This window comes from Oenanthe melanoleuca, chromosome 2 (assembly GCF_029582105.1).
Source record: "Oenanthe melanoleuca isolate GR-GAL-2019-014 chromosome 2, OMel1.0, whole genome shotgun sequence".
NCBI classification, from domain to species: domain Eukaryota; kingdom Metazoa; phylum Chordata; class Aves; order Passeriformes; family Muscicapidae; genus Oenanthe; species Oenanthe melanoleuca.
In genome coordinates this window covers 88,094,045-88,110,759 of record NC_079335.1, presented here as the reverse complement: position 1 = coordinate 88,110,759, position 16,715 = coordinate 88,094,045, and the positions used below count along the sequence as shown (strand labels likewise).

Here is a 16,715-nt window from a genome sequence, read left to right as displayed (position 1 = left end):
ACATTCTGCACTCATTCCAGAGGTGGTTGTGCAGGAATTCTCTGGGCTATGGAATGTAGATGTTCTCAGAAATAATTGTGTAGTGAGATTTATGCTTGTGTATGCCATTTTGAGAGTTCAGAAGTGATTACTTTATCCATGGTGAGAAATAATTTTTCCCAACTGACAATTGCTGAAACTCCTATACCAAGAAGAGATCACAGAAAGTGATCAGAAAATCACCAGGCAGTGAATCTAAGTTTAAAACCATACACCTGAAGGTGAACAAATATTGTCCTTAGCTCAGCTCTCCTTGTTTTGGGTGTTCACACAGCTGATGTAATTGTCTGATCAGAACTCACAGCAGACAACACACTAACCCTCTTTGTGGTGCACAAATTCTGGGCTTTCCTATTAAAAACAAACAAACAAACAAAATCAAACACAATGACTATTTTCATCTTCTGTGTGTGAAAGATTGAAGTACATCTCAAATCTCCCTGGTTCAGGGAGACAATTTTCAGACTATCAAATTCTGCAGCTGATGTTTGAAATTATGGATTTGGCAGAATATGTCCTCAAACTGCTCTGTTGAAGTCTCTCATCCTCCTAATACACATTTTCTTCCTGAGTGTCATTGCAATGCTTTTATCTTGGTTCCAGCATTACCTTGCCACAGGGTAAATCATAATGGCTTATGGTGAAACTTGAGGCCAGTTCCCAAGAGAACTACTACTTGTATTCCTGTCTGCCCATAATGTCCCAGTTCACCTATGGGTTTCATTGAAATTTTGTTACAGAACTCTTTTGGGTATAGTCTGTGATTAAATAATGCATACTAATTGCAGAAACTATACTGAAATAATAAAAAAACATAGACAGCTGTGGTTATTTTCTAAGCATTCAACTTCTGACACCTTTTGAAGAACTGCTTGCTTTATGAGATGATCAGCAATATATTTAAATGCAGATAGCAACAATTTTGATCTTATCACTCAGCTGTACATGAATAATATGTTTCTATCAGTGCTCTTAATTGTGAAAAATGTGCAAACCTTTTTTATTCTTGTTTTTGGTCAATTTTAGTATGTTAATCTATTTAAAATAAACTCAATTATTTTCTAGGTCAGGAAGTGGTGTTCAAGTGCCTTGGAGAAGGAATTCTGGAAAAGGCCTTTCAGGGATATAACGCTTGTATTTTTGCCTATGGACAAACAGGTAAGTACCATAAAGGGGGAAAACACTGTGCACATGGGAATGGGGAACAGCAAAACATGAGTATTAAGCTAGATAACATTTAAAAATTGTATTTTGAAATATCATGATATTTCATATACATTAGTACAAGCAGTGACATGTGAATTCTTAAAAGCATCTGTCAGTGTGATCCTGGTTGTTACCTGTTGGGGCCTCTTTACAAAACTGAAAGGAGTAGTTCCTACTGGAAACTCATTAAGTTTCTAGTGTTCAAGTGTGTTCCAAGAGGTACCAAGTAATGTCCCTACTGAGGATAATTTCTCTCTTTATTTACCTTACCCAAAGAATAATCTATCTGTCTGGAATGTCTTGTCTTATTTTTCTGATACATGCTCCTGAAGCAGTAAAAAGAATTAAAATGTGCTTCTTGAACAAATGAGTAATTAAGAAATTACATTCTAAAGCATTTTATTCTCCTTTTTTTTCTTTTAGGTTCAGGAAAATCCTTTTCCATGATGGGCAATGCAGAGCAGCTGGGTCTGATCCCACGGCTCTGTTGTGCTTTATTTCAGAGAATCTCTGTAGAAGAAAATGAATCTCATACTTTTAAAGTTGAAGTGTCCTATATGGAAATCTACAATGAGAAAGTCAGAGATCTGCTTGACCCAAAAGGGTGAGTAGCTTCACTTTCCCCCACAGCCTTCTGTATTTTTGTCTAAAATTCTAAAAATAGGAATTGGTTTTGGAAGTCTCCAAGAAGGTTCATTCAGAATATATGTTTATATGACTTTTTTAGAGAGGATTAGATGTCAAACACCAGAAAGAAGAGAGTATTCATGTGAAGTTTGTATATGAAATGGTAACTGGTGTGATTAATTTAAACATTAGGATACCATCCTACGATGCAAACAGATACTGTATGAAGTAATTTACCACCGAAAAGCAAGACCACAGAGTAAATTCTGGGGTATTTTTGCCAGGTGACCCAGGCAGTATTTGTTTAAGAATTTTCATCAGCTAGAAGAAATTTGAAGCTTATTTACAGTTTTGTCCTTATGGTTTAGATATTGAACTTCTTTGAACATGGAAAGGTGACACCTTAGAATATACTTAGAAATTCTTTCTTCTGTTTTGTCTACACAGGAATAGTGGTTAGGCACTCCAGCTTGGAGATGTGTGTACAGGGCGTAGTTTGACAGGACTTTTTCAGCTGAGATTGATATATGTGGTTTATATTTCAGTTATTGAACATAATTGCTGAAGGTGTTGTAGGCAAGTTAGTTAACGAGATAGATTTCAGACTTATTCAGTATATGTCAAAGTGTAGAAAATGTGAGAAGAATGGAAGCTTTAGCAAATTGATGTGGGGAAGATTTTTAGTTTCCTTTTTTTAAAATAAATCATTTATAGATCAAAACTAGTTATATTGGTTTGAGTCTTTATTGTTTGAGTTACAAATTGTAAAATACTTTCTTCTTCCTGTTACAATTAAAAAGACATAAATTGGCTTCTGGTATATAAAGGGTAGTTAATTGATATTGGGGTAATTTTGGGATATCCATGCTAATTAGTAGATTGTCCATGAGATGTACTTTATTCCCTAGGAGTCGGCAGTCCCTCAAGGTTCGAGAGCACAAGGTGTTGGGTCCATATGTCGATGGTCTGTCTCAGCTGGCTGTTACAAACTTTGAGGTAAATCTAAACCAGGGACAAGTCTATGAATAATACCTATGTAAACAAGCAGTAGGAATCTCAGAAGAGATGTCTGTCCAAATGTTTTGGTTCTTGAGTGATTATGAGTCTTTGGCTTTGCAAAGATCTTCTCTAATTCTTTGTGAGTATTTATTTTATGTGGAAACACTGGGTTTGTCCTTATATTAATTTCAAATATAGTAGTGGTATCTCATTAATTTGCAGCTTCACTGCATGTAATATATGCCATGAATACAATATTTGCTTGACACAGGAAATATGAGGATTCTAAAATGAGGATATTAATCTTCCAGCATGAATTTGACTTTGTTGTTGAATACTAAATTCTGTTTTATACAGGTGTATATGTACAGCATCTAAGCCTACTTGACTTACCAAAACACATTCAAATAAATTAATATTGTGGAAGCCAATGAACCACTATAAGCAGAAGGGAAATGATTAAAGCAGTGCAGTTTTATGAATTGTGTAGGACTTTCTTTTTATGAGGAAACTGATTTAGAAATCTGATTTGGAAGTGTTTTTTTCAAAATGTTAATTCTTTGTGTAATGTTATGTTTTGCTTTATTAATTTTTATTTTTCTGCAGCATCTGTGTATATTATACAGTTATAAAAACTGCTTTTGCAGCTTTTATGGTGAATTGCTTGCTTTGCAAGCACACCTCCTTTGTGCAAATTCTAGTACATGTTGTTCATGCTTAGATTTTGGCTGATGGCTTCTTAAATGGTTTTGGAAGACTCAGCAAGCACATATTTCAGGCTCTGCATAGTCATCTTTGTCTTGCATGTGAGATGCACAGGTTGAAATGAGGTAACATTTTGAGCCAGTTAAGTGAAGCCAATTAATGCAGGTCAGTAAAGAGATGCCCTGTGTTCACTTGTGTAAGTGAATCTGTGCTGGCCTGATTCCTGGCATTAAACAGTATGATTTGTAATGTGGATGTCACCAACATATTTCAGCAGCAGATAAGGAAAAAGTGCATTGACTGTAGTTGCTGGGCTTTTAAGTGCAGCACTTAATACAGAGATACAATTTAACATTGTTCTGTGACTTATATGCCTCTGTAGCAATACATCTCAAAATGTGCAAAGTATTTTCTCATTACTTTTACCTTCCCTTCTTCCTGTCTCCTACACACCCTTCCATCTAGATGGGGATTTTGTTTAGCAAGCACAATACTTTGCTTTTATCCTAGCATCCCTTTTTACTCTTTTTGCTCCAGGATATTGAGTCACTGATGTCAGAAGGAAACAAATCACGAACAGTTGCAGCAACCAACATGAATGAAGAAAGCAGCCGCTCTCATGCTGTGTTCAATATTATAGTGACTCAGACTCTCTATGACCTGCATTCTGGTGTACGTATTTCTGTTGGTTAATTTAGGAAGTTGTGGTGGATTCTTCTTCTTCCTCTCTCCTCCGCATACATCATCTGTTTAGCTGTGCTTTAACTTCTGATGCTGTGGAGTGCAGTAATCAGGATTGAGAGAACCCTGGAAGAGTGAGGAAGCACACCAGATTAAACAAACAGATCACTTTTTAAGATGATGTTGACATTGTGAAATTTTCTTAGGTCTTAACTGTTGCTAGAGTTAACGTGTTTTAATGGCTTGCTCTGCCATAAGGTGATTGATGTTACCACATGGCTGATTTTGGTTCCTTGGTGCTTCAGACCTTTACTAGAAAATATATGGGTGGTTTTTAAAGATCTGTAAGACCTCTGACAATTCCTTCTTCTCTCATGTCTCAAATGTGGTACTTTAACCCACGTTATTATGAAGAACAGTGTTTCATGGTCAGATGTGTTGGTGCTTCATACCAGTGTTTCTTAGCTGTTGTTCTCCCATGTCCCATCTGTGCAGAATTCTGGAGAGAAGGTCAGCAAGGTCAGCCTGGTGGATTTGGCTGGGAGCGAGAGAGTGTCCAAAACGGGAGCTGCAGGAGAGCGCCTGAAGGAAGGCAGCAACATAAACAAGTAAGATATCAGCATACACAGGCTGCAAACCCCATATTAAAGGCATCACTGTTGGTTCCCTGGCCTTCTCTTGGTGTGCTTCTCACAAGTCAGTTCAAATGAGCTTCATTAGAAGCAGTTCAATATGGCTCTTTGAGCTGCTCTGTGCTGAGCAGCATGTGTTTCCTGACACTGGCATAGGGATCTTGATTCATACTTGACTCAGATGACGGCTATATGAATTTTATCTGGAAAAAGTGACAGCAGTGCTCTTTAATTAAGCATATACCTTTTGTGATTCATTTATACACCCTGTCCCCAGGCTCATGTGTTTGTCTCATCATCTGCTCAAGGAAAAATGCAAAGTTGCAGAGTTGACTGGCTTTGTTCCAACATGAATTAAAATATGTAAGGGTATAATGCACAGTTTGAGAAAATCGGATCAGAAGGAAGCTGTGTTGGTTTAGCATTGCCTTGGGCATTTGTGTTCAAGCAATGACAAGTTTTAAAGCACGTTTTCTAGCCATAATTACTGTGGTATTGTCCAGAAGCAAGAATGTAGCACACTATTACTGCTGTCTTAAATGTACTAATTTTCTGGGAAATAAAGAGTGTATCTGTTACATTAAAAACTACTGCTTTTCAATTTATTTCAAAATGTTATAAAGTGTTTAGGTATTTTATATTAACAATGACAGCACAGTGTGTGTGGGAACAGCACACATACTTACAATGCTACAAATTTACCTCTTGTTAATTTAAACATGTTTTCTCTTTCCAGCTTAGCTTCTAATCTACTTCTTGTTTAATGCATCATATTGGTAGCCACATTGGCATTGTTCTTTTGAAACAAAATTATGTGGCTGTCTTTGCTTAGTGACAGATACTGTAACCTTACCCCACAGGTTCCTAGTTAAATTCAGATTGGTTTAACTAGAAACTGTATTTGTATTTTGCATAAATGTTTCTTTCTAATTTTTGGGCAATAATTCAAATGCCACATCTCCCAACAGCTATTAACAAATTGAAAATATTACTATAGGTACAGAAAGATTTGAAAGATTTCAGTTTTTTTTTTCTTTTGGGATATTTATTCAATGTTAAACTTCTATGGTATCAATGCAATAGGAGAGGGTTGTTTTGCCCATGCTAAACCTCTTTGATAATACAGAACTTCAGATAAAAGCACCAAACATTTCTGTTAAATATATTTTAAAAAGAAAACTGGACAGCTCTACATTTTCCATTCAATTAAATTTTTAGACTATATGAATCTAAGATATAAGATATAAGGCGATATAAATCTGTAATACTTAGTCCATTTATTTAACATTCTCTATTTGAAATCTCCTTTGGAACTGCTAAGCAAAAGAGAATTCTTAGTGCTGTGCTTGTTGTCTTCTGTTAGAGTTTTGCTGTTGGAGGTTTAATGAAGTCTGGCTTTTTTAAGCCTCAAAATAGATGCACATGTTTAGTCAGAAGACTAGTTGTTCAGAGAACATTGTGTGCAGTCTTCTTTAGGGTGCGATTCAACTTGCTCCTTAGGGGAAGGTAATGTTTTCTGGAGTGATAGAGTTTAAACCATATACCTTACTATGTCAGCTCCTTTTCTCATTCTATTTTTTTTTTTTATAAAAAGCCTCAGTAACATGTATTGGTGGCATGTGTTATGTTTAATGAGATAAAAAATGGAGCTGCTGGCAAGTAAACTTGCTGCTTGTTTTATGTTTTATTGCCTTGAAGAAGAATGAGGAAATAATGTGTCTGTTTATTTAGTGTCTGGACCGTTTGTTTCTGGTGAAAACTGGCTAGAGCTGTGACTTGATGCCACTTTGGTCCCACATCTTTTCCTGTTCAAAACATTCTTTCCTGTCTTGGGGACAGCATATTGCAGAGGGGGCTCTGCTCTCCCACTTACTGAAGCAACTAAAAGTTGTGTCATTTTTTGTCAACATCTTCCTCAAGTTGTAATAGAGATGCCTTCTGTTTTTTTTCTCAGAGCTGATGCAGAGCTGCCTTGGTAGAGACGGTTTTTGGGAGATTTGCCATACCTCATAGGAAAGCTGGCTATGCTTGTTCCTCCCCAACTTGTGCTAGTTCCCATACCCAGTATAGGAAAGGAGGTGCTTTACAACTCTGTGGTGAGGTCAAAGAACTTCTAGGACACAGTAGTAGGAGGAAGCAGAATAAACAATCTGTCAATTAGTGTCTACCAAAAAAACCAACTTTCTGTGAGCAGGCTGCAGTTGTATCTCTGATTAGTAAAATCATAGCTGTTGTAATTTTAACTTTAGAATGCAAAAAATAGGATATAGGTGGGGGCAAGGAATGGATTGAGACAGGTCTGGCTCCAAGCTGATTTGAGGGAGGGTTTTAGGACTCAGAGTTAACTGATAGAAAAGTGGGTTCTGCTCCTTGAAGAATTTGCTTCTAAACTGTACAGAAGTAGCTTGAATAGGTGTCACTTAGGGACAGAGTTGTCTCTCTGTGATGGGGAAGTACCACTTCCTTTTCAATGCTGCTGGCTCAGGCCCATGGTGGGAGTGTGCCCACTAAGGACAGCCTGGTCATGCCCGAGGAACAGGGCCAAGGAGAACAAACAGTGTGCAGAAATGGCACTTTGCTGAAATCTTGCAACAAGTCCACTCTGCTTCTCCTGGAGTGACTCAGTCTGCTGTGTGCTGTGGGCTTTGGCTGTCTGGTTGATTCATTATATAAGTACCGTGAGATAGGATCAGAGTAATGACAGATCTCTGATGCATCATCCAGCACAAAGCACTGCAGCTGATGAATCCTGTAATTATTTTGTTGGGCAGCCATTCCTTTTGCTGCTTCCCTTAAAGTCTTTAAACAGCTTTGTATTATGAAATCTCAAACAAACTACATAAATTACTCCAATTTGGCTTTTATTGCAGATTTTAACAGTTATTCTTAAAATAAGATCAGTATTTATAAGGAGCAGTAAAATTATCAGATTTTCAATCCCACGTTAATAAACTGTACCTTAAAATTTCCTCTTCATTGAAATGCAGTACCCACAACTCAAATTGATGTTGCAGCCCAGCTGGGAAATAAATTTCAGTCACAGGTCTTTTTGAATCCCTGTTCTTCCTACTTTGCTTCTGACTGCCCATTTCTTCCCCTTCCCTCAGGGTTTGGCTTTGGTTTTCATATTTCCCTTTATTTAAAGAGAGGAGTCAGAGGAAAGTAGTCTAGGGTGGCTTTTTAGCTATATGTTCCTTGGCCTCCATTGGGAGTTTACTGGTGGTGCTTTTCAGTTGTGCTGGAGGAGGTTGCTATAGAGCAGCATGGAGCAGCCTACTGTTTGCTCTTGCATGTTTAGCATGCTGTCATCTCTCTTTGTGGAGATCAGAGACTGGAGGCAAGAACTAGCTCTGCTTTTTCTATCCTCCTCTCACAAACATTCAGAGCTTATTAGGCTTTTCTTTAGGCCACAAAACTGAATGTGACTTTCTATTTTTGCTATGAATTTTTCAGAGGTGAATCAGAAAGTTATCCTACAGGCAAATTTACAAAATAGAGTGCTCTCTTGGGAGTTCAGATTACCTAGTCTTTCCTTAAATTTCTTTTAATTTTGCTCCCAGGTCTATGCTATCTTTATATGCAATATGGAATACCTTATGTGGCACGTGTAGTGGTTCTTGTTAACTTACCCTTGGATATCTTCCTTGAAACACTCTTCTGCAGCATTTTTGTCATTTTCTAAGTACTATTTCTGAACCAGTGGCGGTTTCAAGCAGCACTAAGACTCTGTTATAAATACTGTGCAAATACTGCCTATAAACCAAAATAGTAGTGTTTGAAAAGAAAACACAAGAGAGTGAAATAGAACAGTACAATTAAAGATTTATTTGACTATCTAATTGCAATGCTGCTGAAGCTTTTTCCTTTGGTACTTATAGAGAGTAGCTGGATATTTAAGCCAGGAGTGTGACAGATCTAGAATTCTCTTGGGCTTCAGTGATGTCTCCTTTAAAACCCTTTAGGCATCTCTTTAATGTTCTCAGGCTCCTCAACAAGCTTATTATCTTAATCATACTCACCCCAAGAGCCCTGTTGTCACTTAAAATTTACACTGGGTTGTATAAGAATTGCATAATATTGCACACATATGCTTTGACTGGATTGCTGACACAGTTGCCCCTGTTGGTAGAAACTGTACATGTACCAAAATGATGAGGTGTCTATTTTCTTCATGGTTCTGGAGTGTTGTTTGGGATTCAGCTGTCTGCTAAGCAATTTGGGGGCTTCTCTCTTTCACACTTGTGCAGCACCTTTGTAGCTGGGCGATCATTGGGGCTATGTCCCCCAGAAGAAGCTGCTGAGGCTCTACCTTAATTATACCCCAAGTCATTTGTCAAGGGACCTCCTAATCTGCCTCTTCTCATCAGCAGCCTTATATGGCTTTGTGGCAGCTGGCTGGTCACTGCTTCACCAGGCAGATGAGTACTCCTGGGCCACAGCTGGATTTGTTCTGAGGATGCCTTCTTATGGCTGGAGAATTGTTTCATTTTAGTTGGCATTTGAGTCAGCATTCCTAAACACCGTTCCCAGAGACAGGGGTTCTTGCTGTGCTGCCAACACTGACTTGTAACACTGTCATGAGACTGCATCCAAATCAGAAAGATTTTTATCCTCTGAGAAAAGGTAGATGTCTAATCAAGGGCAGTGATTTTTCATATACCGAAGCAGGCTATTTTACACTTTTCAAACTATTCTAAATATCTCAACATAGTCTCAGTCTTTCTGAAATATGATCTTAGTACCAGCTGTGATGAAACACTCTTGATACCAGTTTTTTTCCTCTAAATATACAACTTTAAAGAAATACACTGCCTTGTTTGGAGCAGGGCAATAGGCTAGCTGATCTCTCGTGGTCATTTCCAACTTAAAATAGTCTATGATATTTTAAAAATTGCATGTAAAGCTCTGCAGAGCAATCCTTTTTTTCTGTGTTTTATTAAATCTGCATTTGGAATATGTATTAAAGCTGTTCTGCTGTTTTGCATTTATAGATCACTTTCAACACTGGGGTTGGTCATATCATCACTTGCTGACCAAGCAGCAGGGAAGGGGAAAAACAAGTTTGTGCCTTACAGAGACTCTGTACTCACTTGGCTTCTCAAGGTAATTTGTATTTTCTGTTTACCACCTTCACAGGATGTCAGTTTACTCATTTGTAGGATCATTGTAGTATGCTTCTGTGTGCATGGACTTCTTATCTTTTTTTAAAGAAGTTAGTGAAGGAGCTCTCATAGCTATGTTACTACAAATAATACAGCTAAGTGTTAATTCAATGTAAAATCCTACTTGACTGTTTTCAGTTGTAATGGAATCAAAAGTGGTAGAGCTGGCTAGAAATGTTTATGGAACACACAGATTAGTTTATATCCAGAGTACATTTCAGTTCCTAAATAGTACTTTTCAGTGCCTTTATTAAGTATTTTAGGTCTCTCTGTGAAGATGCTGTATAGTCTCAGAACAATTTTTAACTCTTGAACTTTCTGTGGCTGCACTACAGGACAACTTGGGAGGAAACAGCCAAACTGCCATGATAGCCACAATTAGTCCAGCAGCAGACAACTATGAGGAAACACTCTCAACTCTGAGATACGCAGACAGAGCCAAAAGGATAGTTAACCATGCTGTGGTGAATGAAGATCCAAATGCTAGGGTCATCAGAGAATTACGTGAAGAAGTTGAAAAACTGAAAGAACAGCTCTCACAAGCTGAGGTAACCTTATACACAGTACAATGTAAAATGAGTTTCTCAAGGAAATGTCACATTGTGTGGAAGACTAGCTTTCTTACAAAATGTGGAAAGAAAGAGTCTTGCACCCATTCTTTTTTCTTTCCTTTAAAAAAAAAAAAATTTACCTTTCTTCCTGAATCAAACTTAATGTATGCTTATCTTTAATGACTTTTAGATGAGGACAACATTGTGCTGATGGTCACCCTTTTCAGTTCTTGAGGAGCTTAAGGCCAAGCAATAATTGATGCAGCACAGATAAGGACTAGATTACATCTTCATTGCGTAGACTCACTTATTAGCATTATTTTTTTTTTTTTTTTTTTTTTTTTTTTGCATTGGTGGAATATATGTTAAGTCAGATGGAAAAGTGTGATAAGTCATAAATCTGTTACTGGACAACAAAATTCAGGGGACATTTCTCTCTGACATTTGTGAAAATCTATTAAAAATTGTCAGAAATGCAGCACTGAAAACCATCAGCAGTTTGTTTCACTGCCTTAATAGCTGACACTGTGTGATTGATGCTCATCTTAGATTTATACTTCTATTTGAAGAATGAAGTATCCCGGTAGGATAGTTTATTTGGTTTCCAGGTTATCTGGACAAATTAGGTACTCAACAGATTGGAAAATATTTTTGATCATTTCTATAAAGACACAAAATACTGATGGAAAAGGAACAGAACTGTGCATGAGAGTAAATTTGTGTGATGTTTAAATTTTTTTGTCATTTAAGGAATAGTGTTATCCATGTGAACACTTCCTTATAGATTGAAATGGGAAAATCTTCTTTAAGGAAAAGGAGCCATTCACTTCTTTCATAAATAAAAACCTGTTTTAAATGCTTATTTTAATTCAGAAAATATTATTGTACTATGTTGTTAATTATGTTGGCAGGCTGCAGCTGAACACAATCAGTAGGAAGGTGTCCAAAGTCTTACCAGTTATTTTGTTAAGTGTTTTCTCTTCTACCTTCTGTTAAAAACACTTATATAGGGTTATAGGCCAGCCTGTTCAATTGTTACTTGGCACCGGACATATTCAAGCCCTTTGCTTTTATTTCCTGTTGTGAAATGAGAAGCCTGTATTAGCTCCAGAACATGCCTTCCTTTGAAGGTACTCAAACAGGGTCAATCTGAAAGCTTTAATGCAACTAAGAGCACTTACGAAACCAAGACAGAATGGAAGGCTAAATGTCTAGAGGAATTTGTGTTTGAAACTACTGTTGGAAGAAAGATATTGCACTTGAACTTCAGACAGCTAGGAATTAAAGTTTTTAAATACTCACATATTTTTACACAGACAGTGAAGTTTGAGTGGCCAGGCCCAGAGATTTTTGTTCTTTCCATTAGCTTAGGATCTCTGTCAATCTTCAGCTATTTCAGATCTGGATCCAACAAAGGTTGTTTCTATCCTCCTTTTCAAGTTTCCTATTTCTTCAAGTTTTACCTTGAAAAACCTGGGGACATAGTAGAAATTTATACTTGTTGCATTTGATATTGCATGTTCAGTTTCCTTGTGCAAGCAGATGTCATAGTAGTAAGAGTAGCTGAGGTTTTTTGCTAATTTCTACCTTTTAGGCCATGAAGGCACCAGAACTGAAGGAAAAATTGGAAGAATCGGAAAAACTAATAAAAGAGTTGACAGTCACCTGGGAAGAAAAGCTAAGAAAAACAGAAGAAATTGCACAGGTACTTCAGAAATTTTTAGGAGGAAAACCAGATACTCGTACACTACTAGTCAGCTGAACTTCATGAGCTTTAGTGGACTATGCTGTTTTCCCACCACCTATTTGAAATGTCTCTGCATTTTTGTTTTTTCCGCTTGTTTCTGGTTTTAGGGTTGGTTTGTTTGTTTAAAGTCTGTATTTTATTAGCATAAATCTAGTGGTGTCATGATAGCATTGATAAAAGCCAGTATTTGATTTTTTTAAAAAAAACATCAAAAGGTGTTTGGGCAGCTCATTTATTTATAAAACCATAGTGAAGCCATGGACATATTTCCCTTGAAGTGACTAAGGAAGTGAAGAACTACAAAAGGATCAGAGTTGAGACTGGTATTTGTTGCTTTTGCTTTTAGTAATTTCTAACCAGAAAAGGTAAATGTATACATGTAGTCACTAATGTATGTTTTTGTTTGGTTTTTTTTGTACATAAAAACCCCCTTCTGGATTCTAGTGTACTTTTCCATTATTTCCTCCATCCATAGCTTGAAGAAAAAGTGGTGTTCGTTTCCCTTTCTAGTCCTAATGTTCCAGAAGCATGTTTTGGTGCAATGACTGTTTAAATAAATAAACAAAACAAAACAAACAAACAAACAAAAAGCAAACAAAAAAAAAAAGCAATGGTAAAACCCAAACCTAACCAGCTAAACAAAAAATCCCAACACCCAAACTGTAGCAAAGAAAGTCTCATGTGATCAGTGAAGTGCTTTAGCTGAATTAATAATAAAACTGAAAAAAAAGAGGCCTAAATTGTGGCATGTTATTTTCTAAATCATCTATGACTATGATTATCTCTGAAGTAATTGAAACTGAGTTTCATTTTTTACTAGCAGAAAGACTCAAAGCCTCATTGTGTAACTTAAAAGTCTGTTTAATTCATTCAATAGAGCTGTGTAGATAAGTCCAGTAAATTTAATAGGACTGGTAAAGTAAGCTCCCCTTTGGGGAGGCAGCTGTTTGGGGATTGCATCTAACTTTGTATGGTTGGTGTGTAAAAAAAACTCTACTGACCTTATGGTACCTGACGAGTGTCTGATGATGATACACAGAATGCATACTCAGCATGTGCATCTTCAGCTTTAGCTGCTCTGTGCTTGTCCCTACATATTGCAGCAGTCAAGATGAACCTGTTTTTGTTGCAGGAGAGGCAAAGACAGCTGGAGAGCATGGGAATCTCCCTCGAGTCTTCAGGTATCAAGGTTGGGGATGACAAGTGTTATCTGGTGAACCTGAATGCAGACCCTGCACTCAACGAGCTTTTGGTTTACTATTTAAAGGTAAGGATGTGAACAGGATATTTACACAGAAGGAAGGACACTTGCTTTGAATTTCTAGCTCTAATTTACTCAGAGGGGATATAGATTTTTTTGCTGCAGCAAAATAGAATAAGCCTCCTCCTACTATTTAGGCTTTTGTTCTCTTTTTGAGGTTCAGCTTCACTGTTTTCTTAATTGAGCTCCTGATTGCCAATGGTGGGAGAAATGCTGAATGTGGGCCAGTGTTGAGATCAATTCTAACTTTTCCAGGCAGGATGTACCTGGCCAGTTGTCTTCTGGCCTGAACTTCAAGCAGGAGCTTCATGTTCGATGCTTCTTTTTGTTAGGGAGCTGGGGAGTGCTTTCAATATGTGAAGAGTTAATCATAAAGAGATGATGTTCAGTTGTAATCAGTAAGAATAACATAGTCTTCAATGATAGGGAACCTTATGAGGGAGGGAGTTAAGAAAAGAACTGTTGAAAATTTACAGAAATGTATTTTCCAAGTATTGTTAGCTTTCATACCACTCTTTAACATTTTCCATGCCAGACTGAAGAAGTCAAATACAAACCTAGTCGGTTTGTAGGGAAATGTGAGCTGCTTGTCAATAATATATGGTAGACTCTTTTGTCTATTTTTATAGCTACTCTTCTGCTTTGGTAGCTGAAGGAGGGCTTCTGTATTTGAACATTAGCAAATAAAACACAACCTCTCAAACACTAACAAAATAAACTATTTCATCTTGGAATTACGTATAGAATAGCTTGTTTAGTTGAGTTACTGTATAGCTGTTTTCTGAAAAGCAGAGAACTTGCACCTTGTTTTACTATCCATGCTGTTCCCTGAATTATGTCTTTATAACATGGGTGGTTTTCTTCTGGTTTTTGTGTTTAATGTATGTACACAGGCATAGTATGAGAATACTTTTAAATCAGAATTTGCGTGTCAACTGCTTTATTTTGCTTTACCTAAAACTGTATGAAGCTGAAGTTCAGGGCAGCACAACAGTTTGTGTGTGACTCGCAGTCTGTGGCACCATTTCTGCTTGACAGACATACAAACTGTGCAGTCTCAGCACTTCAACTAATGTTTTCTTAGTTATGTCAACAGTGGTAGTTTGCTTGTCTCTTAGTAACAGCTTATTTTCTAGGATCACACAAGAGTTGGTGCAGATACCTCTCAGGATATCCAGCTCTTTGGTATAGGAATCCAACCAGAACACTGTGAGATTGATATTGCTTTAGATGGAGAAGTTACACTCACACCAAAAGAAAATGCAAGGTAAGGAAGATCAGCAGCACTTTTCATTGAAATGGAAATTTTCTTTTCTTTGACAGAAAATAACTTTTCATGCATTTTTATTTCATACAGACAGAAGTATTTTTTCAATACAGTTGACATACTTAGAGGGAAATTCAGTGATTAAAACTAAGATTCCCCTGCCCATGTGAGCACCCACCCAACCCACTCTGCAGGGCAGCAGGCTGTCAGTGGTTTGGCTTGGAATAAGCCATCTGAAGAAGGTATTTGGTAGGAGTGAGGGGCCATTGGCTGGATGTATCTTGGGTAGTAACAAGGTGCTGCTGGCTGTCCTGCCCTGTGTGGTGGGATAGTAGCCTGTGCCTTGATGGCAGAGAATAAATGGTACCTCTTGAGTAGTTCCTGTTGTAAAGTTCAATATTCTGTGAGGAAGAGGTGCTTTCAAGATGTGAATTCTTTTCTAAATCCTTAATTACTGTTGTGTCTCGTTAATATGCAGTGTAAAATCACAGTTCACCTTTTGTTTCTACTTCTGTATTTTAATCATTTTTCATTCCAGGGGCACTGTTGCTCCTTGGGTGGAATTGTACATGTCTTTGTCACTTTATCTCCATTAGCATGTGATAAAGCAGTACCTTTGTCCTAGTTAAGTCATGCTGCTTATCTGAAATTTGAGTAGCTAAATAATGTACAGAGATTAGTATCAGAATGAGAAACTGAAGTTTGAGAGACACATTAAAAAATCTGATTTTTTTCATTCTTCCTTTAGTAAAAGGCACTTGTATTTTTCTTCTGCAGCCTACAGTACAAAATTTCAAACAGATGGGATTCAGGCTTGTGGTGATAGAATTACTGTACTGGGAATCAGTCATTTTGACTGGCGGGAACAAGGGCACATGTCAGTGGAAAAAACATACTTTGTTTTACTCAGGGCTGATCTGCAATGTTTAAGTAACTGTTCTTAAGATACTAGTATCAACAGAAATTTAGCTACCAGAATTTCAGTGAAAAAAGTTAGATAAAGATCTGATTTAAAATGAAATGCTTATGTGTTTGTGTTGACTTACATGAGAGAGACAGCTGAAATGGGAATGCTGCATTTGAAAAGACCTTTTTTATTTTACTGAAGTTTTTTCCCCTTTCAAATAAAATGCTCTGCTGCGTGACTCATACATGCAAAAGTTCAACAGCTCAATTTTTCCCATTTTGTGATTGAAACTTAAATACAAAGAAACCTACAAAGAAATACAGCAGTATACCAGATGTTCACAAAAATAGACCCTTGTTAATAATAGAGGCTCCATTTGTTGAAAGAATAAAACTTGAATCTAAGGATCTTTTCTTATGCTTGAATGCCAAATATGTTAACAGCATGTTTTACAACTCTGTGTTGACTAAGTTGTATCTTGGAGAGCTCTGTCAGTAGGATTTGCATACATTTAAGTTTGGTCTCTATAAGAAACAGGCAGTGACCCAGTTTGAGAAACAGGCATTTAAAAAAAACTTTGCAATCAAAATCAACTTTGTCTGTATGTTTACTGAAGAGTTGTACCAGCCAAAGGCAGAGAGAAAAGGTGATAATTCTGACACTAGAAATCAGACCAGTAACATTCCCATTGATCCTTTCATGAGAACCTAGCTAGTTTGTTACCATATGATACAAATGACTGTCAGCAGACGGGAGAAACAGCAGCTCTTCAATCTTTTATTTTCAGGATTTCACTGGAGTTGTGTTTTTTCTTTCAGATCATGTGTAAACGGTGCACTGGTATGTTCTGCCACTCAGTTATGGCATGGAGATAGAATATTATGGGGAAACAACCACTTTTTTAGGTAATAGTTGATGCATATATTCCACA

The 16,715-nt window shown here is 37.1% G+C and overlaps 1 protein-coding gene across 3 annotated transcripts in view; it reads left to right on the top strand.

The window, feature by feature from the left end:
- Positions 1–16,715, top strand: part of KIF13A (kinesin family member 13A) — a 104,027-nt gene that overhangs the window by 51,914 nt on the left and 35,398 nt on the right. For all 3 annotated transcript variants that reach the window (XM_056483941.1, XM_056483940.1, XM_056483942.1), the window contains exons 5-15: positions 1,105–1,197; positions 1,669–1,849; positions 2,781–2,868; positions 4,114–4,248; positions 4,753–4,865; positions 9,881–9,992; positions 10,387–10,599; positions 12,197–12,307; positions 13,482–13,616; positions 14,747–14,877; positions 16,603–16,689. In XM_056483941.1, the coding sequence (XP_056339916.1) occupies positions 1,105–1,197; positions 1,669–1,849; positions 2,781–2,868; positions 4,114–4,248; positions 4,753–4,865; positions 9,881–9,992; positions 10,387–10,599; positions 12,197–12,307; positions 13,482–13,616; positions 14,747–14,877; positions 16,603–16,689 (1,399 nt within the window). The remainder of the gene's footprint in view (positions 1–1,104; positions 1,198–1,668; positions 1,850–2,780; positions 2,869–4,113; positions 4,249–4,752; positions 4,866–9,880; positions 9,993–10,386; positions 10,600–12,196; positions 12,308–13,481; positions 13,617–14,746; positions 14,878–16,602; positions 16,690–16,715) is intronic.